Consider the following 25,181-nt stretch of genomic DNA (forward strand, 5'->3'; position numbering starts at 1 on the left):
AACGCCCACCCCGCACGCTCCGCTCCTCTGCCGCCCACCTCCTCACCGTCCCTCGGTCTCGCCTATCCTGCCATCGACCCCTGGGCCACGTCCTCCCGCGGTCCTGGAACGCCCTCCCTCCTCACCTCTGCCAAACTGATTCTCTTCCCCTCTTCAAAACCCTACTTAAAACTCATCTCCTCCAAGAGGCCTTCCCAGACTGAGCTCCTTTTCTCCCTCTACTCCCTCTACCACCCCCCCTTCACCTCTCCGCAGCTTAACCCTCTTTTCCCTCCATTTCCCTTCCCCCCATTTCCCTCTGCTCCTCCCCCTCTCCCTTCCCATCCCCTCAGCACTGTACTCATCTGCTCAACTGTATATATTTTCATTACCCTATTTATTTTGTTAATGAAATGTACATCGCCTTGATTCTATTTAGTTGCCATTGTTTTTACGAGATGTTCTTCCCCTTGACTCTATTTATTGCCATTGTTCTTGTCTGTCCGTCTCCCCCGATTAGACCATAAGCCCGTCAAACGGCAGCGACTGTCTCTATCTGTTGCCGACTTGTTCATTCCAAGTGCTTAGTACAGTGCTCTGCACATAGTAAGCGCTCAATAAATACTATTGAATGAATGAATGAATAAAATGGGGATTAAAAGTTTGAGCCCCACTTGGGACAACCTGATCACCCTCTATCTAACGCAGCACTTAGAACAGTGCTTGGCACATAGTAAGCGCTTAACAAATACCATAATTATTATTATACAATGCAAATGCTTGGTGCTAGTTACTCTGAAGTGGCACCTTCTTCTGCTTTTGCAAGGAGCCTGACCAGATATCCCCAGGTGAGCTAGGGGTTTTGTTCAAATCACTGCACTGGAAACAATTGTGCTGGCTGATATGAAGTGAATCAAACATTTCTTCCATCCACAATTCAAACTGGTTTAACAACTCCAGTTGCTACCAAAACATTGGCGTTAGCCGGAGTCACCTAGAAGACTTCAGATGAGTGTTGTTGTTCTTGTTCTGATTGGATGAGTTCTGGAAATAGAGGCTGGTGATTCAGGAGGAAAATAAGAGTTCCTGATTCCCAGACTTGTGCTTGGCCACTGGAGGAAGGATTTGGAAAGTCTCTATATAAATACCAAGTAAATAACTGAGGGAATCTAGCTGTAAACCTCAGGCAGCCGGGAACCCTGCTTATCTCCAAAGGGCACAAGCTTAAATCTAAAAGTTCAGCCGATTTTATTTTTTGCACTCCAATGGCATTTCAACCCCGCTGGAACGTAAGGTCACTGGTGTTTCTCAGACCTGACTCCTGGCAAAGTTAATTTAGTAGATTATTCCTGAACTGACGTCAAGTCGAATGGCCTCGGCAAAGCACAGCTATAGTAAAAAACGTTTTAAACACTGACCCGCACTGGAAACCATCAGTTCAAGTCTCTGGTGAAGCTCTGAGTTGCTCTAGCAACACTTAAAGTCTGGATTCTTTTCCAGAATTCAGTGCTGACTGACTGGTTGGGTGGGCAGGAAAATGGAGATCTTATGAGTCTCAGGAAATGGGACTCCAGGGCAGGAACTGAATATGTATCTAACCAGATTAAAGCATCTCAACCAAGTTACTCTCGAGTTACAGGTTGGAGGGTAAATTTGCCTTTGCTTTCCCTCACCCTCTCCCCGATCCCCACCAGAGCCTAAGCAATCCCAATCAATGGTATTTTCTGAGCACTGCTGCGGCAGACTGAGACCGATGGTCCATCCAGCCTAATGGACCATTAGGAAACTTGGAGGAATGGGGCGATAGTTGCCCTCCCGGATGGCCATTCTAATGGTTTCAGACGTTAGATGGGCAAGGATTGTGCCTGCCAACACTCCCGTACTGTACTGTTTAGTATAGTGCTCTGCATAGAGCAAGTGCTCAATAAAGACCACTGAAGGATCCCTACCTTCCCTAGGATAACTCATTTTGGCCCACTCACTCATGAATTCATCTAAAGTTGGGCTGTGGATATTTTCTTGTCAGCCCAACTTCCTAGGACTCCAAATTCCACATGCTTTCCTGTTTCTGGATGAGGAAGTGTTTCTCCAATTGTGTAAGATTTTATTATGCCAAGACAACTTCATTTCTAGTTTAGAAATGCAGGATCAATGATTGGAACCAGCTAGACGAATGCTTCCTTTTAGCCGAAGTTACCATTTCTCCCACTTTCGCAAAACCACTACTGCTAGACCATTAAGTCTTTCCTATTTTACTCAGGTGCTCTAGCAAATAGAGCTAAAGCACCAAAATAATGATAATTTGTCATTGCAACTTTCATGCGGCTAGAGACATTAATCTTCATCCCTTGGAACTAGGGATTCCCTGTCTCTTTTACAGATGGAGAAATGTAAGCAGTGCTGGGGGAAATGACCATTCAGTAAGGCTTCAGTAGACTTAGCAGGAGAGACTTGGTGTTCTGACACTCAATCTCTGGCCCAAACTACCCACACATTCAGGGACATCTCCCCTCTGCCAGAGTTTCTGCAGGAGGAAGGAAAGGGGAAGTGGGAAGGTTGGGAAGAGTGGAATATGTTCCTGCCTTGCTATGACTCTGCCTCTGCCTCCTCTGTACCTTTTAAACACTTGGTATTCATCCCACTCTCAGTCCCACAGCAGGTTGTCAATAGCCATAATTCATGTTAATGTCTGCCACTCCCTTTAGATTGTCAACTCTTGATGGGCTGGAAACGTGTCTACAAACTCTGTTGTGTTGTACTCTCCTAAGTGCTTAATACAGTGCTCTGCACACTGTAAGTGATTCTGCCATTGTCCCGACTAACTATCTCAGACCTTTGCTTCCCTCCTGAAACCCCCAGTGAGTTCTCCTCCCCATGATGACTTTGCCAAGTACTTTGTTGACAAAATCTAAACCACCAAGCATGATCACCTCCTCTTCTCCCAGCCACCCCCTCATCCACTCTAGGTCCTCTCTCAAGAGGAGGGCTGCTGCCTGCTTTCAAAAATCTATATCCTCCACCAGCACCTCCGAACCCATCCCTTCTCACCTTCTAAACACTTACACTCACTCCCTGAATACCACCTTCAACTACTAATGCTCTGACTCCTCCTCCCCATCTTCAAACATGCCCACATTTCCCCAATTCTAAAAAAAATAAAAAAAAACCTTCTCTGGATCCCACGGCAACATCCAGCTATCACCCCGTCTCCCTTTTCCCATTCCTGTCCAAACTTCTTGATTGGAGTGCCCACATCTGCCACCTCCATATCATCTCCCCCAACTCCCTTCTTGACCCTCCTACTATCCAGCTTCCACTTCCTTCTCTCCGAGGTCACCAATTACCAAATCTTTACTTCATCCTAATCCTTTTCAACCTCTTGGCTGCTTCTGATGCATTACCCTCAACTCACCCAGTCTGTAACCAAATCCTGCCGGCTCTACTTTCACAACAACTCTAGAATCCACCCCTTCCTCTCCATCCAAACTACTACCATGATGATCCAAGCACTTATTTCCCACCTCAACCACTCTACCAGCCTCCTCACTGACCTCCCCCCCTCCTGCCTCCTGTCTCCCCTCTCCAGTCCATACTTGACTCTGCTGCTCGGATCATTTCTCTAAAAAACCTCAGTTCAAGTCTCCCCCAAACCACCAATGGGTGCCTATCCATCTCTGCTTCAAAAAGAAACTCCTTACCATCAGCTTTAAGGCACTTAATCACTTCTCCCCACTCCCACCTAACCTGATCGCCTACTACAACCCAGCCCACACTCTTTGCTCCTCCAGTGTCAACCTAACCACTGCACCCCAATCTCATCTTTCTCACCACTGGCCCCTTGCCCACATCCAGCCTGGGACTCCTCCATTCGTATCTGATAGACTGCCACTCTCCCCACATTCAAAGTCTTCTAAAATCACATCTTTTCCAGTCTTTCCTGACTACAGCATCCTTCTGCTTTAGGTCTGTACCCCCTAAGCACTTTGATTTTCACCCTACCCCCTAGCACTTAGCACTTCTCCTTCTGTAATTTATTTTAATGTCCCTTTCCCCCCACAGACACTTTGTGGATAGGAATTGCTTGTCTGTCTATTGTATGGTTCTCTCCCAAGCACTTAGCTCAGTGCTCAGCACACAATAAGGACTCAGTAAATGCCACTGATTGGCTCACTACCTTCTCCTGCAAATACTACCCAACGCAGTCCCCTCCTGGTTCTCCTCTTAACTCTCTGGCCAATCCTTCCCAGTCTCTTTCTCCAGTTCTTCCCCTGCCTCTCACCCCTTAACTGTGAGCGTCCCTCAGAGCTCTGTTCTTAGCACTGAAATACCCCATTACTTCCTTCTAGCGGTAATTTATTTTAGCGTATGTCTCTACCACAAGGTTGTCAGCTCCTTGGAAGGGGCGGGTATCTACCAACTCTAGTGTACTGTAATCTCCCGAGCACTTAGTACAGTGTTCCGAACACAGAAGGCTTTCAATAAATACTACTGATCGACTGATTGGTCTCCAGGCAGAAATGCCATTATACATATATATGTATTATATATATATGTATAATGGTATTTCTTAAGCCCTTACTACGTTCCAGACACCGGACTGAGTTCTAGGATCGTTACGAGTTGATCAGGTCGGATACAGTCCCTGTCCCACATGGGGCTCACAGACCAAGAGAAAGGGTGAAGTTACAACACCCATCCAGGTACTTCAATCAAAAAAGATCAACTTAGTTTTCTTTTCTCTATCATTTAGGCAAAATGATTTTTTTCGGGGGTGGGGTGGTGGTCTTCAATGATCTGGGTAGTTACCTCCACTCCCCGTCCGATGCTGGTCCTTCCTCAACGGCGGCGACCCAGGGACTGCGCGGGATCCGCCCTCCGTTGACAGAGCCTAGGGGTACCCAACCCAACCCAACCGGAGGAAAGCGGCCCCAGTCTCTCTTCCCTCTGAATTCTTCCCGGACTCCTCCAATCCAATCCAATCCCACCCTAAGAGCTCCCCGCTTGCTATTCGCTCCCTTCGGGAAAGAGGGCGCTGTGCCTCTCTCATGTCTTCTTCGTGACAGCTGCCGGATGACGTCACCGCTCCCTTTCGTTCCTATTGGCGAGCCCTAGCCCACGTGATAGGGGACCACGGTGGCTCCGCCTCTTTTCCCTCTTCGCCCCGCCCCGCCTCCTCCCCCCTCCCGCTTTTCCTTTTCATCCCCCTTCCGTGATCCTGCTCCTCCCTCCTCCCTTTCCTCCCTCCCTCCCTCCTCCCGCCGCCGCTCTCCGTCCCGGCTCTCAGCAGTTGTTGTTCAGCGGCGGCGGCGGCGAAGGGAGCAGCGGCGGCAGCGGCAGCGGCGGCGGCGGCAGCGGCAGCAGCAGCAGCAGCAGCGGCAGCAGCAGCAGCAGCAGCAGCAGCAGCAGCAGCAGCCCCCATCCCTGCCGAGAAGTCAGCGCGGCCCGGCTCGGCCCGTTAGCAGCGATGGAGCTAGAGGTCCCGGACGAGGCGGAGAGCGCGGAGGCAGGGGCCATCACCCCGGAGATGGGATGGGGCGTGGAAAGCGGGGCGGCGGAGGCGGCGGCAGGTAAAGGGCCACTTCGCCCCTTCATCCCTCTCCCCTTTTTTTGCCGCGAACCATCCGGCCCAGCCCTTCGCCCCTTTTATTGGGGAGCCGCCCGGAGGGAATGATGACAACTCTTGTCGGCCCGACCCTTCCCTGTCATTTCATCTCCCCGCGGGGAGCGAGTGGGCGGCATTGGCCCCTCTTCTCATCCTTCCTCCGGATTTGGTGGCCTGGAACCGGCCGGGCCGTCCCCCGGTGACCTCTCGCTTTTCCTTCCTTATGCCCTTTGGTGGAATCTCTCCATCCCCCCCCCCCCACCCCCGCCGTGACCTTTCGCTTTTCCATCCTCCTGCCCTTTGGTGGAATCCCTCCAGGGGGTCCCTCCCGACCCCACCCGAGCGAACTTGTCGGATGGTTTGGGTTTTGTTTTTTCCCCCGCTTCCCCCGCCACGCGTGGGGTCCCGTTTTGTCTCTAACGGGTTGGGAGGCTGCGACCCTTTGGGGACGTGGTGCGTGAAGGTAAGCCCCTGGAATGGAGGGGGAGAGCAGGGGACGAAAGGCATAGAGCGGGATCACTCAAGCCATCCTCGACACCGACCTCCCATCTCTCTTTAAAGCGTCGGGAGCACCCACACGGGGCGAATGGAGGATGGATTTGTGGAGAGGAGGCTTCAGGCTCCCCTTTTCCTTGTGGCCCTCTCTACTGGGATCGTTCTGCCTCTTATCCCTCCCTAGGACTGGTTCCCCGTCTCTCTGACCCGGGGTTTCCCTCAACGTCCCTCCACCGTCCGGCACCCATCATCTCCGATCCTTGCCGACGAGGTGCCCGAAAGTAGCTGGTCCTGGCATCATCTCCTAGCTCGATATTGGGAGGTGTTGCTTCCGCCTGAAGCCCTGTAGATTTTTTTTCCCTCTTAAACGGGCTCCAGGTATTTCTGATTCTCTGCGCTAAGGGGATCACTTCCCAAAGATAGGTCTGGTTGTCTCCAGATGCGTCGTATTTCGAGACTTCGGGTGAAAAATGGTTCTTCGGAAAGAGCTCCGTGGGACGGTGATGCTTAGAACAATCTGGAATTGGCAGGGCTCCACGAGGCTGGGCAGTCTCGTGCTTCCCCTGGTCCCCTCCTAAATTCAGATGTTGAGTTGTTAGGGGGCAAGCCTGTTCTTTTTTCCGTGTGAAAGAATAAATCCACCTGGTCACTTTGGTTAACAGAATGGAACTAGGCGAGGACCCTTCAGGTTGCGTTCACGTCGGCTTCTTCTAGAGGAGATGGGTGTTTTTTTGGTGTCTTTTTTGGGATGGTCAACACCTGACCGCCCAGTTGATCCGTTGCGTATTCTTTTCCTCTTTAATCTTTATACTTTCTTTTTCTTTTCGAAACATAAGACAAACGTTCTACAGTTGTATCAGCACGATATCGTGAGTCTTTAACTTATCGAGGGCTCTGACGAATTTGCCAGGATACAGAAACTAAGTAGAAAGTCTATTGGTATTAGAATATGGAATCTGAAGAGCTGGACCGCAAGTGATAGCAAAATTCTACTTCATTTAATGATACTGGCCGAGTCGCTTGAATTTAGGAGCTTTTTACTGTTCGCTACATTTAGCCCAGCAAATGCCTATTCTGGGCATGTCTTCTTTTTTCTCAATATGTGAATAGGGTGACTTATGCGAGCCTTCAACTACTATAAATTCTCTGCCTTAACTATACAGCAAAGCGACGTTATTATTCCTTTCTCAGCAACCCCCTTCTCCATGGTCCACACAGGTTATTTTAAACTTTCAACTTTCTCCTCATCCTCCAATCTCTTGTCTCTAATGGCCAGTGATTTAACATCCTGTTTCACTGACTCTCCCTCAAGTTCTCCCCCTGCTGCCCCCCAGCCCCCTCCCGCCCCTTTTATGGTATTTGTTAAGCACTCATTTTGTGCCAGGCACTGTTCTAAGCACTGGGGTGGATACAAGTTAATCAGGTTGGACATAGTCCCTGTCCCACGTGGGGCTCACAGGCTAAGTAGGAGGGAGTAGTATTCAATCCCCATTTTACAGATGAGGTAACTGAGGCCCAGAGAAGTGAAGTGACTTGCCCAAGACACACAGCAGACAAGTGACAGAGCTGGGGTAAGAACACAGGCCTGGACTCTTTCCACTGGGCCACGCTGCTTGGTTCGTCAGTATTTAGGTGACACACAAATCCTTAAATTGCAGTTGAACTCAATAAGAACTCATTCTGCGAAGACCTCTTTGAGGAGCTGTGGAGATTAGCTTGAGAGGACTGAAGAATGTGAGCTGGGGTGAAGAGGGAGAAGAGTGGATACATAGGAGGGAAATAACTGATTGAAAGACGATAGGAATTTTGCTTTATTGCAGAGGAGTGGGCAACCACTAGAGACTTTTGAGGAGTGGGAAGATGTGCACAAAAGAATATTTCAGGGAGAGAAGTATGGGCCTGAGACGGCTGATGCAGTAGACGGGTCAGGATATGACAAGTGCCCGTACCAGCATGGTGGCCATTTGGATGAAGAGGAAAGGGATGATTCTGGAAGCGCCGCGGAGAAAGAACCAACGGGATCTGGTGACATTTGAATGTGGATGGAAGGCAGGGAGAAGTTGGGCATATGGGCTCAAGAGAAAGCTAGGATGGTGGTGTCTTCAGCAGCGATGGGAAAGTTAGGTGAAGGAGGGGATTTAGGAGGGAAGGAGAGGAGTTCAGTTTTGAACATATTGAACTTGAGGTGTGTGGTGAACCTTCCTGGAGGCGGGAGGAAATGTGAGATTGCAGAGAAGGCGAGAGGTCAGGGCTAGAAAGGTAGAATTAAGAGTCATTCATGTAGAGGTTCATTCATTCATTCATTCAGTTGTATTTATCGAGCACTTACCGCCTGCAAAGCACTGTACTAAGCACTTTGGCGAGTACAATATAACAATAAACAGAAAATAAAATTCCCTGCCCTTAGTGACCTTACAGTCTAGAGGGGGAGATGGACATTAATATAAATAAATGGCAGATATGTACAAAGGTGCTTTGGGGCTGAGTGGGAGGATGAATAAAGGGAGCAAGTCAGGGTGACGCAGAAGGGAGTGGGAGAAGAGGAAAGGAGGGCTTAAATAGGAAGTTTGGGGCCAAATGTATCTTGAAAAAGGGACCCAGAACATAGCCTTGAGGGGCCCCTTCAGTTAGGGAGTCGGGGGCAGAGGAAGAGCCAGCCAAAGATTCCGAGAAGGCGAGAGAGCCGTTAGAACAAGATTAATAAATGTTTCCAGGAGAAGGGAATGATCCGTACCGTCGAAGGCGGCCAAGAGGTCAAGCCAGGATTAGGACAGCGTGGAATCTTTTAGATTTGGTAAGAAGGAGGAGGTCTTTGATGACCTTGAAAGAGTGGCCTCAGTGGCATGAGGGCAGAAACCGGATTATAATGGGCCAAGAAGGGAGCTGGAGGAGAGGAAGCGGAGACAGGCAGGTGTATACAACCCATTTGAGGCTTTCAGACCTGAATGGCAGGAGGCAGATGGGGTGATCTCTGGACTCCACTGCACCATCCACCTAAGGGTTTTCTTAGGGGAGAGGTGGGTGTATACAAAGGAACCTTCAGAGCATAAACAGTTGAAGATGGCCAAGAAGAATGGGTGCTAATGTTCTTAGAAGGTGAGAAGGGTTGGGGTCAGAGGCACAAGAGGAGGCAGATTTTTGAAAGCAGGCAGGAGATCTCCGCTTGGCAGGTGGCCGAGGAGGATCAGAATGGACTTGGGGGTGGCAGGGAGCTAGGGAGATCAGGCCTGATGGTTTCGATCTTGTCAACAAAGTGGTTGGCAAGGTCACTAGATAGGGGCACTGGGGGTTTCAGGAGGGAGGTATCAAGGTCTGGGTGCAATGAGGATGGATGAGGGAGGAGAAGAGAGGCAGACTTAGAACAAGTAAAGATGAATTTGAAGTGCCCGAAATCATCACGGTGCCTAGATCTCTGCCAAGGATGTGCTGCAGCAGGAATGGAGGAGACATATCATGGAGGTGATCCAGAGTTACGGGAGGTAGGGTGGTGTTGATAAATTCAGAGCAGGTGAGGGAGTTGGATTTGGAGTGGGTGGACTTGAAGAAGCGTCTCCCCTTCGCTGCTGTCCTGAAGCCTTCCGAAAGTCAGCAGCATACAAATCGAATGTTTTGGATGAAATCTAGTGGTTTTCTGTCGTTCATCCCTCTAGTCATACCTACTTCTCTGGTCTCGATTTCAATGATACTGCATTCTTCTGGTTCTCTTAATCTCTCTGTTTCCTTCATTGCTGTTTTTGCTGCTTCTCTTTGCTTTTTAATCATGGGCATCCCTTAGGCCTCAATCCTGGACCAGTGTTCCTTCTACTCATGGTCATGGGTCATGGTCATGGTCATGGGTTCGAATCCAGGCTCTGCCACTTGTCAGCTGTGTGACTGTGGGCAAGTCACTTAACTTCTCTGGGCCTCAGTTACCTCATCTGTAAAATGGGGATTAACTGTGAGCCTCACGTGGAACAACCTGATTACCCTGTATCTACCCCAATGCTTAGAATAGTGCTCTGCACATAGTAAGCGCTTAACAAATACCAACATTATTATTACTCATTTTTGTGGGGGAATTCCAGCATTTCGCCTGTTCTGGTTTTCCAGAGACACTGGTAAGACTTCCAGATTTATGTTTCTCACAGTGACATTTCATCTTCTCTTCAGACATATTTCTGTCTCCTAAAGAGCTTCGCATCTTTGTCCTGCTACCATCTGCAACATAACATGATGAAAAGCAGCATGGCCTGGTGGATAGAGCACTGGCCTGGGAGTCAGAAGGTCCTGGGTTCTAATCCCGGCTTCCCCAGTTATTATTATTACTATTAATAATAATAATTGTGGTATTTGTTAAACGCTTACTGCGTGCACTTACTGTACTAAGCGCTGGGGTAGAAACAAGCTAATTAGGTTGGACAGAGTCTCTGTCCCACATTGGGCTCCCAGTCTTAATCCCCATTTTACAGATGAAGTAACTGAGGCCCAGAGAAATGAAGCAACTAGCCCAAGGTCACAGAGCAACAGCAGACAAATGGTGAAGCCGGGATTAGAACCTAGGCCCTTCTGACTCCCAGACCCATACTCTCTCTACTAGGCCACGATCACTTGTCTGCTATGTGACCTTTTCATTCGTTCAATCGTACTTATTGAGCACTTATTGTGTGCAGAGCACTGTACTAAGCGCTTGGGAGAGTACAACACAACAATAAACAGGCACATTGTCTGCCCACAATGAGCTTACAGTTGTGTGTGTGTGTTGGGGGGGGGAGACAGACATCAATACAAATAAATAAAATCAAATTACAGATATGTACATAAGTGCTGTGGGGTTGGGAGGGGGGAAGAGCAAAGGGAGCAAATCAGGGCATCACAGAAGGGAGTAGGCGATGAGGAAAAGTGGGACTTATTCTGGGAGGGCCTCTTGGAGGAGATCTACCTTCAGTGAGGCTTTGAAGCGGGGGAGAGTAGTTGTCTGTCAGATTTGAGGAGGGAGGGCGTTTCAGGCTAGAGCCAGGACACGGGCTAGGGGTCGGCAGTGAGACAGGTGTGATCGAGGCACCGTGAGAAGGTTAGCACTAGAGGAGCGAAATGTGTGGGCTGAGTTGTAGAAGGAGATAAGCGAGGTGAGGTAGGAGGGGGCAAAGTGGTGGAATGCTTTAAAGTCAATGGTGAGGAGTTTTTGTTTGATGCGGAGGTGGAAGGGCAACCACTGGAGTTCTTTGAGGAGAGGGGTGACATGTCCCTTCATTTCTCTGTTCTTCAGTTACCTCATCTGTAAAATGGGAATTAAGAGTGTTAGCCCCAAGGGGATCAGGGACTTAGTACAGTGCCTGGCACTTAAATACGTGCTTAGCAAATACGACAATTGTTATTCTTATCATGATTATTCTTGAAAACTGAACTAATTGTTTTCCCTTCCAAGCCTTCTGCACTCACTTGATGTCCCTCCGGGTCTGTAACCATGGAATTATCTTTTGGCGCCTTGCTCTTTCAACCCTTCACCTATAACAACAAGTCTTGTGTCATATCACAGGTCCACTCCCTTCCTTTCCATTCCTAGAGTTCCTGCCCTAGCGCAGCTCCCAATCACCTGCCTCCCAAACAGCCTCCTGCCTGACTCTCCAGCTTCCCCAATCTCTCCTACACCCCTCAGCAAGAATAATCCACTTCAGTTAGCGGCCCGACTCTCACTCTCCTGTTCCAAAACTTCCAGTGGCTTCCAGATGCCAATCACATCATAACTCCTATGCTTTGTGGTCTTCCACCAGCTGGTGTCCTTTCTATCCTCTTTGCCCTCATTTTTCCCTAAACATCCGTTTGCCTGGAGTGGAGAACCCAAGCCACAGTCTAACTGACTCAATGCTCCATGCCAACCGCTGAGCCATTACTCGCGCTAATTCTTTATACCCCAAATGCTCTCCACCTCATCTTTTTGTTGAAATATGTTCTTTTCCCCAGCTACACACACACTCCCTCAACACCCTCTTCCTCCAAGGCTTTCGAGGATGAGCCACGGATCATTCCAATATTCCCAGCTATGCCTTAGCCTCTTTTTATCTCTTAAATTATGTATATTTGGTTGTGTTGCTCGTACTCTACCTGTCTCATGTCCTAAACCCCTGCACTTGTGACTTTTTTTGTGCGTATTTAATAATGATGGTATTTGTTAAGCGCTTATTGTGTGCCAACCACTGTTCTAAGCACTGGAGTAGATACAAGGTAATCAGGCTGTCCCTTGTGGGGATCACAGTCTTAATCCCCATTTTACAAATGAGGAATCTGAGGCACAGAGAAGGTAAGTGACTTGCCCAAAGTCACACAGCTGATAAGTGGCGGAGCGGCATTAGAACCCATAACCTCTGACTCCCAAGCCCGTGCTCTTGCCACTAAGCCAAGGTGCTTCTCATTGGTGTCCATTCTGTTTTCCCCATTAGGTTGAGGATAGGGACTGTCTCTCTTAGCTCCCTTCAGCATCCTGTGCAGAATCCCAACTTGTTTGTTTGGGTTTTTTTGTAATGGTATTTAAGTAAAGTGCCAGGCACTGTACTAAGTTCTGGGGTAGATACAAATTAATCAGGTTGGACAGAGTCCCTGTCCCATATGGGGCTCACAGTCTTAATCCCCATTTTACAGATGGAACTGAGGCACAAAAAAGTGAAGTGACTTCCCCAAGGTCACACAGCAGATGAGTGGAGTTGCCGGGACTAGAACCCAAGTCCTTCTGACTCCCAGACCCATGCTCTATCCACTAGGCCCCACCGGTTCCTTTGGATGGGTGCACTGCTAGTTTAGGTCCATGTTATTGAGCACTCAAGGTTACTAGAGAGTCTTGGTTTTCATTGTGAAAACTCTTTATTGCCACTGAATTGCTGTCTGTGGTTCTTGATACCATTCAGTCCTGAACTGTGGTGACATATCTTTCTGTTTCCTCTCATGGCCTCATTCACATGAAGGCTGTCTTTAATCCATAAGAAGGAGTCGGTATCATGATAGATCTCCGCTCTTTTGTTTTCCACTCCAAGTTCAACCACAGGATTCTTAATTGCTTTGAGTCGAATCGCATGATATTGGCAGCAGCCCTGAAAAATCTTCATTTTAATTTGATTTTATTTATCCCTGCGGATCCCAAGGTGGTGAGAGACCATCTGGCTTGTGTACATTCCTCCTGCCTCAGCACAGCATTTAGTACAGTGCCCTGTACATAGTAAGCACTTAATCCTTATGTTACTAATATTCTCCCGGGTGAAAGTACCAGAATTTAGGAACAGCAAACTTAGCTTTGTCCCACTCTACTGAGAAAATGGTTGCCACTGTAATCTGTAGGTAGACCTGAAAGTCTGATGGAGGTGCCAAAAAAATACAAGGAGGGAATAGAAATTACTCATACTTTCAAGGAGGCATTAATTCAGTTTTTGGAGATTTACGGCTGAACGGACCACTAACAAACCAAGAACTTCTGTACGTTGTTTAAGAAGTTGCATGGTCCTATACCTGCTATCATAACCCTTCTGAAGAGTGAAAGTGGTTTCCAGCTTTATCACAGATGAGGAAGGAATCCCAAAGAAATGGCAACAACACTTCAACACTCTCCTCTTTAGGAGATGATGATAATGATTGTGGTACTTTTAAGCGCATACTACGTGCCAAGCATTGTTTTAAGTGCTGGGGTAGACACATGTTAGGCTGGATGCAGTCCCTGTCCCACGTGGGCTCACACTCATTTTACGGATGAGGCCTAGAGAAGGGGGGGACTGAAAACCTAACAAATATGTAGAGATGGCATTTGCCTCAAGTACGGGGGAGAGTCACTGGAGCAGTCAGGCCCCTAAAAAGTGGCACAGTAGCAGGACCTGATGGCTTATCTGCTGAGATCTGCAGGCATGGAAGTGCCAACCTGCTTAAACACTTATGCAAGTTTCTCCTCAGTGTATTACCATCTTCAAGAAGAAAGGTGAAAGTCTGTGGCCGTGATTGAAGTGTTCATCTCTCGGCAGATGATAATAATAATTATTATGGTATTTGTTAAGCACTTACTATGTGCCGGGCACTGTACTAGGCGCTGGGATGGATCCAAGCAATCGGGTTGGACAGAGTCTCTTGTCCCACGTGGGGCTTACAGTCTCAATCCCCATTTTACAGATGAGGTAACGGAGGCACAGAGAAGTAAAGTGACTTGCCCAAGGTCACACAGTGGACAAGTGGCGGAGCTGGGATTAGAACCCATGATCCTCTGCATCCCAGGCCCTTGCTCTATATGCTGCGCCACGCTGCTTCTGCTAAAATCCTTCTGGCTGGCTACTAAGAACTGCATTGACCAGATATTCCACTACACAACGTGGTGAAGTGGACCGGATCTTTGCGGTACACCAGATACGAGGATAGTGCAGGGAATAACACCAAGACCTCTGCTGCCATCATAAACATTTTGAAAGCATTTATTACCATCAGTAGATCCAGATTCTGGAATGAGCGAAGCAAATTTAGCCGCCCTGACTAGTTGATAATAACTGTGGCATTTAAGTGCTTGCTATGTGCCAAGCATTGTACTAAGCCCTGGGGTAGATAGAAGATTAATAATAATAAAAATAATAATGATGGCATTTGTTAAGCGCTTACAATGTGCAAAGACTGTTCTAAGTGCTGGGGGGGATACAAGGTGATCAGGTTGTCCCATGTGGGGCTCACAGTCTTCATCCCCATTTTACAGATGAGGTAACAGGCTCAGAGAAGTTAAGTGACTTGCCCAAAGTCACACAGCTGACAAGTGGTAGAGCCTGGATTAGAACCCATGACCTCTGACTCCCAGGCCCGGGCTCTTTCCACTGAGCCACGCTGCTTTAAGCCCATCATTGGGTAGGGATTGTCTCTATCTGTTGCCAAATTGTACATTCCAAGCACTTAGTACAGTGCTCTGCACATAGTAAGCGCTCAATAAATACTATTGAGTGAATGAATAAAAGATAATCAGGTTGGATGCAGTCCCTGTCCTTTGTGGAGCTCACAACATAGGAAAAAGATCAGATTTTGAAATCCCCATTTTACAGATGAAGAAACAGATGAGGAACAGAGAAGTTAGATGACTTGCCCAAGGTCACACAGCAGGTAAGTGGCAGAGCCAGGATTACAACCCATGGCTGCAGACTCCAGAGGTCCGGGCTCCTCCCGCAAGGCCATGCTGCTTCTCTAGCTGATTGAGTGTCTGAGAGTGCTCACAGTGGCAGGACTTTTTTTTTTAAGTGGTATTTGTTAATCGCTTACTTTGTGCAAGGCACTGTACTAACTGCTGGGGTAGATATATTCTAATCAGGTTGAACACTGTCCGTGTACCACATGGGGCTCACGGTCTTAATCCCCATTTTACAGATGAGGTACAACTGAGGCACAGAGTAGTGAAGTGACTCATCTAGAGTCACACAGCAGACAAGTAAGGGAGCCAGGATCAGAACCCAGGTCCTTCTGCCTCGGAGGCCCTTGCTCTCCCCACTAGGCCATGCTGCTTCTGCTCTGACTGGTTGTGTCATAGCTGGGAGTGACCCGTCTACCCCATGGACAGTGGGAAATGAATCAAAGCAGGAATATGTAGGAGGCCTAGCATGGTTCAATTTATTCTACGTGACCGTGCTGGAGGATGCAACCGGAGATCAACCGTAAATACGCTTCCTCACCCCTGGGAACTTCTTCCAACTCAACAGGCTCCGAGCGTCAGCCAAAGTCCGATACAGTAATTCAGGAATCGCGGTGAGCAGGTGACTTTGCCCTAGAGGAGCACACCCAAGAAGGACCTGCAAAACACTGTAAATTGTTTTGCTGAATCAGCCAAGTACTTTGAGCTGATGATAAGTCTAAAGAAAACTGAGGTGATGTACCAGGGGAAGGTCTGGGAGTCAGAAGGATCTGGGTTCTAATCCTGGTTCCACCCCTTGTCTGCTGTGTGATCTGCTTGGGCAGGCCACTTAACTTCTCTGGGCCTTAGCTGCCTCATCTGCAAAATGGGGATTAAGACCGCGAGCCCCATGTGGAGAAGGGACCGTGTCCGACCGGATTGGCTTGTATCTAGCCCAGTGCTTGATACAGTTTATAGTAAGCGCTTAACAAATCCATTAAAAAAAAAAAAAAAAAGACAAACACAGACCCGAATACCTACCCTGGCAACGGGAAGCCAAACCCTGTCACTGGTCAGGGGTGGCCTCGTTGCAACGCTAGACAAGTGATAGAAATTAATCAGTCTTTTTTTTTTTTCAAACAGTCATATTTATTGAGCACTTAGTGTGGGCAGAGCACTGTACTAAGTGTTTGGGAATCCAAAAGGGCAGCACATCCTTGGGAGTCATTCAGGGAATGGATGATAGTAATGTAGTCAGACCAAGCTAAAGTTCTACAGAGCTGTTCCATCTACTGAGACCTGGACCTCCTAGAGATGTGACAGCTGACTCTGAGTGGCTCCACCAGTGTCATTTATGGGCTGTACTCAGCGTTAAGTGGCAAGGCCAGATAAGCTGGCAAGACCTGGAGCAGCGTCTGTCTCGTAAAACCAAAGTTCTGCCCACCTCAGTTTGGCTTCAGTCGGTGGGACAAGGAGTGAATAGATGATGGTAGGATAGCCAGCCAGCTGCTCTATGGTGAACCCGAATTGGGCAACCTAAAGCAAGAAGGCTCAGTAAAACAGTCCCACATCTTGACCTAAACCTGGGAGGTAACCGTGGCATGCAGACTCACATGGAATACTGTTTTTTGGGGATGGAAGCTTTAGAGAAGCAGTGTGGCCCAGTGGATAGAGCACAGGCCCCGGAGTCAGAAAGACCTGCGTTCTAATCCCGGCTCCGCCACTTGTCTGCTGTGTGACTTTGGGCAAGTCACTTCACTTCTCTGTGCCTCATTACCTTATCTGTAAAATGGGGATTATGACTGTGAGCCCCATGTGGTCATGGATTTTGTCCAATCTGATTAGGTGGTGGTGTGGTGATGGAGGGCTTTAAAACCAATGGTGAAGAGTTTTTGTTGGATGCGGAGGTGGAGGGGCAACCCCTGGAGTTTTTTGAGGAGCCCGGTGATAATGTCACTTCATTTCTCTGTGCCTCAGTTACCTCATCTGTAAAATGGGAATTAAGTCTGTGAGGCCCAAGAGAGACAGGGACCGTGTCCAACCCAATCATCTTGTATCTACGCCAGCACTTAGTACAGTGCCCAGCACACAGTAAGCGCTTGACAAACGCCATTAAGAAAACCCCCAAAAAACAACCTTTAAGAGTGTTGTGAGACAGGCGAAAATGAAAACTACACAACAATCAGGACAGCCCAACAGCCTCTCCGGTGTGCCTGGAACTGTCAATTCCCCATTGACCTTTTTGGCCCTGTACATTTCTGTGTATGACATCTTTGAAGCTGAGTGAAGCCGCGTGGCCTAGTGGAAAGACTACAGGCCTGGGGGTCAGAAGACCCTCATTCTAATTCCGGCTCTGCCACTTTTCTGATGGGTGACCTTGGAAAAGTCACTTAATTTTTCTGCACCTTAACTGTCAAATGGGAATTAAAGACTGTGAGCCCCATGTGGGACAGGGATTGTGTCCAACCCAATTATCTTGTGTCTACCCCAGCGCTTAGTAGAGTGCCTGGCACATAGTAAACACTTAGCAAAAACCATTAAAAATATATTCGGTAGACTCAACGTGTTGGGGATGAAATCCTGTCTCCAGGGAGCTGGGAAAGTCCAGTAAATTGAAAATTGCTTCTTGTGGTTATTTTACTTGAGCGTGCCACTATTTTGCCCGAGCTAGGGGGTTTCCAGCCTTTGCTACGCGGCTCTTGCCATGACTTGGAGCAAGACTGGGCATTCCAAGTCATTCAATGAATAGTACCTGTACGCGTCTATTGTGTGCCGAGCATTGTACTGTTTGGGTTAGTACAGTAGAGTTAGTAAAGCTCATCCCTGCCCTCAAGGAATTTACAATCTGGCGTGGGGAGGGGGAGGCAGGCAGTAAATTACAGCTAAGAAGAAGGAAAAGGGGATATGTTCATGAGTAACTGCTTAAATAATGGAGTATGTAAAATATGTACATAAGCGCAATGGGAGCTAGAGAGTACTGAAGTGTTTAGGTTATACCACAAGTGCTGAAGGGACAGAGAGTAGGGGGCATGTAAGAAAGGAGGTTCAAAATGAATGGGGAAGGCTTCCTTGGGGAGATGTGATTTCCGAAGGGCTTTGAAGAAGGGAAGAGTTGTGGTCTAGGGGCTAGGAAGGGGTGAGGGGAGTCCTAGGCAGGGCGGAGGGTGTGAACTAGGATTTGGAGGCCCGATAGACGAGAAAGAGGCACAGTGAGCACGTTGGTTTAAGAAACGAATTGGGGTGTGATGGAAGAGGAGGGAGGATAGGCGAGGCAGGGAAGAGAGCTAATTGAATGCCTCAAAGACGAAGGTCAGTAGTTGCTGCACGATACAGAGATGAATAGGCCACCTTGGAAATGCTCGTGGGCGGGGAACATGTCTACCAACTCTTGGATTCATTCATTCATTCAGTCGTATTTACTGAGCACTTACTAAGTGCAGAGCACTGTACTAAGCACTTGGAAAGTACAATTCAGCAATAAAGAGAGACAGTCCCTGCCCACATCGGGTGTACAGTCTAGGAGGGGGGAGACAGACATCAAAACAAGTAAACAGCTATCTAAATAAATAAATAGAATTATAGATATATGCACATCAAAACAAGTAAACAGGCATCAATATAAATAAATAGAATTATAGATATATACATGTAAACATAAGTGTTGTGGGGCGGGGAGAGGGAGTAGAGGAAAGGAACCAGTCGAGGCGACACGGAGGGGAGGGGGAGCTGAGGAAAAGGGGGGCTTAGTCTGGGAAGACCTATTGGCAGAGGTGAGCCTTCAGTAGGGATTTGAAGGGGGGAAAGAGTGATTGCGTTGTACCCTCCCAAGTGCTTAGTACAGTGCTCAAATACCACTGATGAATGGGACGATCATGGCTCACCACCCAAGCCCCGCTGATTACCCCAGTTCTCACCACGAAGGCTGGAATGAGTCAGCTCGGGCATGCTACTGCCGTCCCTCCCTGCAGCAGCAAGGCGTGGATAATCTGCAACGTAAAATGAACCTCAGCCATATAATCGGGACTAGTCTGTCTACTCTCTAGTTGAGTTTCTAAAAGGGCACCTCGGCTACAAAGCTGCCGAAATCCTTTAAGTAATAGGCACTCGGTATTGTCTGGGAGGAAGAGATGGTACACTGCCTGTTACAGATGGTCCTGAATGTCACTGGGGCTTGGTTTGGCTGATGTCTCAAATATTTTCATGCCTTGCTATTGTTTTTTCTTCACCACGGCAAAGGAGGCATCTAAATTCATATTATCTCCCCGCCTCTAATTTGAGGACATTGCTGCAGTTCTTACTATGGGGACATGCAGCAGCGTATAAAAGCAGTGTGGCCCAGTGGATAGAGAACGGGCCAGGGAGTCATAAGGACCTGGGTTCTAATCCCAGCTCCACTTATTATTATTATGGTATTTAAGCGCCTACTGTGTGCCAAGCACTGTTTTAAGTGCTGGAATAGATACAAGGTAATCAGGTTGTCTCACATGGGGCTCCCAGTCTTAATCCTCATTTTCCAGAGGAGGTCACTGAGCCCCAGAGAAGTGAAGTGGCTTGCCCAAGATCACACAGCAGACAAGTGGCAGAGCCGGGATTAGAACCCACGTCCTGTGACTCCCGAACCCGTGCTCTTGCCACTAGGCCATGTCACCTCTCTTGAATGCTGTGTGAACTAGGGTAAGTCACTTCACTTTTCTGGGCCTCAGTTACCTCATCAGTAAAATGGGGATTAAGACTGTGAGCTCCAAGAGGGATCTGGACTGTGTCCACCTTGATTAGCTTGTCTCTAACCCGGTGCTTAGAACAGTGCCTGGCACATAGCACTTAACAAATGCTATTAAAAAACCCCTAAAAACAGGATCACTGCCTCAGGTGGGTGCCGGGATCTATTTATACACCCCCACTTGCCCCAGCCTAATTTGGGGATCTGTGTCCCGGTGCTGTGGTGGGCAATTCCAGACTTCCACATCTGGGACTAGGAATATCGGAGCTTGGAATGTGAGCCTCCATGTAGTTTCCAGCAGATGCTCAAAGCCCTACTGAATCCTACAGCTTCCAAGGTCCTTTTTTTCCTCTCCCTCTCCCCCGTCCCCTCCCAATTCTTGCATGAGTGACACAAGGAGGCCTGAACCTAATTTGTGACCACCTGGAGTCCATGATTAAATTGTCCACTCTCCCTTCTTTCCCTATGAATAGAGACAGACTAGGGAGTTAGAAACCTAATCATAAAGCAGGAGAGCAAAAACTTTAGCTTGTTTTGCAGGTTGGTTTTGGTTATTTTTGTTGTTTTAAACCATTAATTCTTTGAAATTGTTCTAGTTTTTTTTCACAACACTTCCTGTTTGAAATTGTCTAATAAAATGGTCAACACTGCCTCCAGACATTGCATCATGAACACTCAAGTGGTTACATTTTTTTTTTTGCCCCGAAACATACATTTCCAGAAGAATAGAATGTTTCATTAGAAACACTTTCTGCTCCATTGTATTCGACACCACATTGAACAGCTGACTTGGTATATTTGAACTGTTGCCAGCTATTTTCAGTATCTTTTTTGTTGTTGTTTTTCAAACTTAATGTTAATGTTCAAACTCCATGTTAATAAATAAATGTAGTGGCAAATGTTGTCAACTCAATTCTCCACTAATTCAGGGGGTACGTTCTTGAGGAACCACAGTTTGCCCATTCCCCACACTGTGCACAGCACTGCATCGGATCTTATCCGGATGAATGTTGCCAGGAGAACGTTAACAGCCGAAGGATGTAGTGAAAATAACACCGTTTGGGCAAACTGAGTGTACTGAGAACTGTGGAGGAACACAAAGTCCATCACTCCTACCTTTGTCCTTGCCCCAGGCTGTCTCCTTTCCTTCATCATGACCATTAAGAAAATAGATGCAATTGACTGACTTACTGAGAGAATTGGGTTTTTTGGGATTTTTTTTTTTAAGTACTTTAAAGTAAAAGCCGAAGAAGTCATTAGGAAGCACAGCCCCCTTTTTTTTTAGCAGCTGGCTTTTGAGGTTTTGTCTGTGCCTCTTGTTCTCTCTGTGTGTTTTATATATATATATATATATATATATATATATATATATATATATATATGCATATAAAATTGGCCTTTGTGTTCTGGTGTAATCTCCAGACATCAGTTTTGGGGTTTTTTGATGAGTTTGAGGCTTGGGAGATGTTAAGGGACCATTTTATTCCAAGCTTCAGGCATATTTAATGAGCCCACTGTGACAGGAGAGAAATCATAGACCCTCTGTGCTCTTGTCTTTTCCCTTTATAGGATAGGAATAATGAAATCTAGTGGAAAGAGCACAGAACTGGGAGTCAGGAGACCAGGGTTCTAGTCCTGACTAGTCATTTAACCTCTCTGTGCTTCAGTCTCTCAACTGTAAAATGGGAACAAAATACCTGTTCTCATCCCTCTTTGATTTTGAGGCCCGTGTGTGTGGGAGAGACAGTGTCTGGTGAGATTATCTTGCATGAACTCCACCGCTTGGCGTAGAGTAAGCACTTAATAAATGCTCTTACTGTCGTGAAAAAGCATGGTGGGATCTAGAGAGAAAAGGTTGGTATTCTGTTACCTAATTGCCAGCATGATCTGATTAATGGTGGAGAACCAGTGACTTGAGAAATACGTGAAGCAACATGGCCTAGTGGATAAAGCATGGCTCTGGGAGTTCTAATACTGGCTTCTCAAATTGCTTTCTCTGTGACCTTGGGCAAGTCACTTAACTTGTCTGAGCCTCAGTTTCTTCATCTGTAAAATGGGGATTAAATACCTGCTCTCCCTCCTTCTTAGTCTGTGTGCCCTAAATGGGACCAGGACTGTGTCCAACCTGATTAACTTATGTTTACCCCAATACTTAGGTGCTTAATAAACACCATTATTATTGTCATTGTTATTGTCCCTAGGGCCGGCACTGCCTAATGATGTAATGTGTGTTCTGAGAACAGGGAAGTTTGTGATTTGGAAATCATTTTTTTATTTGCTTGGAATTAAGGGAACTGAAGGTTCTCAAAAGTACCCATAACACCTTTTTCCCCCTTCCCCAGCAGGCCAAGTTGATGGGGCTCTGCCACTTGTCAGCTGTGTGACTGTGGGCAAGTCACTTAACTTCTCTGTGCCTCAGTTACCTCATCTATAAAATGGGGATTAACTGTGAGCCTCATGTGGGACAACCTGATTACCCTGTATCTACCCCAGCGCTTAGAACAGTGCTCTGCACATAGTAAGTGCTTAACAAATACCAACATTATTATTATTATTATAAGTCTCTTGTGCCATCTTTTCAGCTATGAAATATGTTTATATCTTGAAGTGAGACAAAGGCAGAAGTGTTTAGGGGTGGTTTGGATGGGTGGTGCTTTGGGGCCAGCTTTAGAGAGATGGGGCCCCAGAACTGATACCCAGGTCATAGGCAAACCACTCTTCTTTGCCCCTGCAGGGGTGGTTCAGGGTAGGAAGCTCAATCCCCTCTCCATTTCTCTATGGGGGGGGGGGGTGTTTTAAAGTAGACCTGCCGGGCACAGACATTGTTCCCCAGTTGAAACCACCCCAGGATCAAAGAAGGGCATATCCAGAGCCCTTCCCCCCCTGCCCCCGATCCCCACCCCCAGCAGGAATGGCTCCAGCTACTGGGGCCCCCGAGAAGTCCCAGGCAAACTCTAAGCTCATTGTGGGCAGACAATGTGTCCGTTTATTGTTGTATTGTCCTCTCCCAAGTGCTTAATACAGTGCTCTGCACACAGAAAGTGCTAAATAAATACGATTGAATGAACGAATGAAAACTGTCGCCACTGTTCAGTGCCCCCACAAAGGCATGAGAAAGAGGGGCTCAGCTGCTGCTGGGGGGAAAGAAGGGATCCTTACCGGCATTCCTCTTTCCCCAAACTGTAGTCTGTCTCTTGGAATTAGCGGGTCCTCCAACATGCCAAATTGCCAGTCCCCCTCTTCAGAGAAGACTAAAAGTATGTCACGAAGACAAAATCCTGTGTCTCCCATACCATGAGGTGTACAGGTTGCAAGGAGCAGCAAGGTAGATACCTTATATCTACCCAGTGCTTGGCCCATAGTAAGCTCTCGTTATATCCCGGCTAGACTACTGTGTCAGCCTTCTCTCTGACCTCCCTTCCTCCTCTCTCGCCCCGCTCCGGTCTATTCTTCACTCCGCTGCCCGGCTCATCTTCCTGCAGAAACGATCTGGGCATGTCACTCCCCTTCTTAAACAACTCCAGTGGTTGCCTATCGACCTCCGCTCCAAACAAAAACTCCTCACTCTAGGCTTGGAGGCTCTCCATCACCTTGCCCCTTCCTACCTCTCCTCCCTTCTCTCTTTCTACCGCCCACCCCGCACGCTCCGCTCCTCTGCCGCCCACCTCCTCGCCGTCCCTCGGTCTCGCCTATCCCGCCGTCGACCCCTGGGTCACGTCCTCCCGCGGTCCCGGAACGCCCTCCCTCCTCACCTCCGCCAAACTGATTCTCTTTCCCTCTTCAAAACCTTACTTAAAAATCACCTCCTCCTAGAGGCGTTCCCAGACTGAGCTCCTCTTCCCCCTCTACTCCCTCTGCCATCCCCCCTTTACCTCTCCGCAGCTAAAGCCTCATTTTCCCCTTTTCCCTCTGCTCCTCCACCTCTCCCTTCCCATCCCCACAGCACCGTACTCGTCCGCTCAACTGTATATATTTTCGTTACCCTATTTATTTTGTTAATGAATTGTACATCGCCTTGATTCTATTTATTTGCCACTGTTTTTACGAGATGTTCTTCCCCTTGACGCTGTTTAGTGCCATTGTTCTTGTCTGTCCGTCTCCCCCGATTAGACTGTAAGCCCGTCAAACGGCAGGGACCGTCTCTATCTGTTGCCGACTTGTTCATCCCAAGCGCTTAGTACAGTGCTCTGCACATAGTAAGCGCTCAATAAATACTATTGAATGAATGAATGAATGAAAGCGCTTAACAAATGCCCCAAGAGTAATGAGGCCAATGGAATCTTGCAATCAAAATCCTGGATTAAAACTATTGAACTGTCCCTGTAACTGTACCTTATCCTTTTCTTAGGCTGGAGTTCCCAACTCCCCCCAAAATATTGCTAACTTCCATATAGCTATTGCCTCATGATTTCCATTCCAGCAGCAGGATTGGCAGCTGAGCTTAAATCTTGCTCTCTGCAATGCTGTTTTACCCTTTGCTTCTGTACTTCCGCTCTGTCCCATTCTTGCTGTGGAATTGGCTGAGCTCCAGCTGAGGTATGTGGAAGCTCTGGGAGGAGTTGTGTGATGTTAATGACTCTTCCAGGTAGGAAGTTTGCCCTGTGGCAGATAAGACTACAATTCAACTGTACCTTTTATTCATTTTGGTGCCTTGGATGGGGGGGGGGGGGAGTCACATGGTGGTGGGAGGGAAAGCTGCAGCAGTGTGGAATCTTGAGGGAGATGTAGACTGTAAGCTCCTTGTGGGCAGGGAACATGTCTACCAACTGTAATATTCTACTCTCCCAAGGGCTTGGTAAAGTGCTCCGCACACAGTATGCATTCATAAATACCACTGATGGAAGGTTTCCACCTTCCCTGGTGTTGACTGACAGGAAACTGTCAGTAAGGTCGGCCTAGGGGTTTCTGATAGTCCCCGAGCATTCATTTTGTGTTACAGTTTTGGAAGGTTAGCAATGCTGATCCAGATCAGCTGATGACTTAATGGACCGGTCAAGGAAGCAGGCCAGACTTTCAGACTAGCAACGAGTTGGTGCACAAAAGATAAATCGGATTTTATTAGGGGAGAGCACATTCTTTTGGGTCCTAAAACTTAACATTTAAAAACTGGGAGGAGGGCTTCACAGAACTAGTGTCTCTGTGGGTTTCCTCAGCAGTCGACACTGACTGTTACCTTGTCCAGAGGGCTTGTTTCTTTTTTATTTTTTCAAGGTCCTATCAAATTGTGTTTCTTTTGCCCCCAATTGTTCCTTCAGCATCTCTTTCACTGGTTACTCCTCCTCAATGTGGACATATAAAAC

The 25,181-nt window shown here is 47.7% G+C and overlaps 2 protein-coding genes across 5 annotated transcripts in view; one reads left to right on the plus strand and one right to left on the minus strand.

Annotated features, from left to right (window-relative positions):
* Nucleotides 1-4,964, minus strand: part of TJP3 (tight junction protein 3) — a 66,469-nt gene extending 61,505 nt beyond the window's left edge. Inside the window, exon 1 of the mRNA XM_029052349.2 lies at nucleotides 4,786-4,964. The gene's annotated coding sequence lies outside the window, so the exon portion shown is untranslated. The remainder of the gene's footprint in view (nucleotides 1-4,785) is intronic.
* A 402-nt stretch (nucleotides 4,965-5,366) lies between these two features.
* Nucleotides 5,367-25,181, plus strand: part of PIP5K1C (phosphatidylinositol-4-phosphate 5-kinase type 1 gamma) — a 141,742-nt gene continuing 121,927 nt past the window's right edge. For 2 of the 4 annotated variants that reach the window (XM_029052644.1, XM_039910450.1), the window contains exon 1: nucleotides 5,444-5,546. In XM_029052644.1, coding sequence (XP_028908477.1) covers nucleotides 5,444-5,546 — 103 coding nt within the window. Of the gene's footprint in view, nucleotides 5,547-25,181 lie in introns of all 4 variants that reach the window. The other 2 variants (XM_039910449.1, XM_029052642.2) reach the window with 2 other exon arrangements.

The sequence above is a fragment of the Ornithorhynchus anatinus genome, chromosome X2, assembly GCF_004115215.2.
Source record: "Ornithorhynchus anatinus isolate Pmale09 chromosome X2, mOrnAna1.pri.v4, whole genome shotgun sequence".
NCBI lineage: Eukaryota > Metazoa > Chordata > Mammalia > Monotremata > Ornithorhynchidae > Ornithorhynchus > Ornithorhynchus anatinus.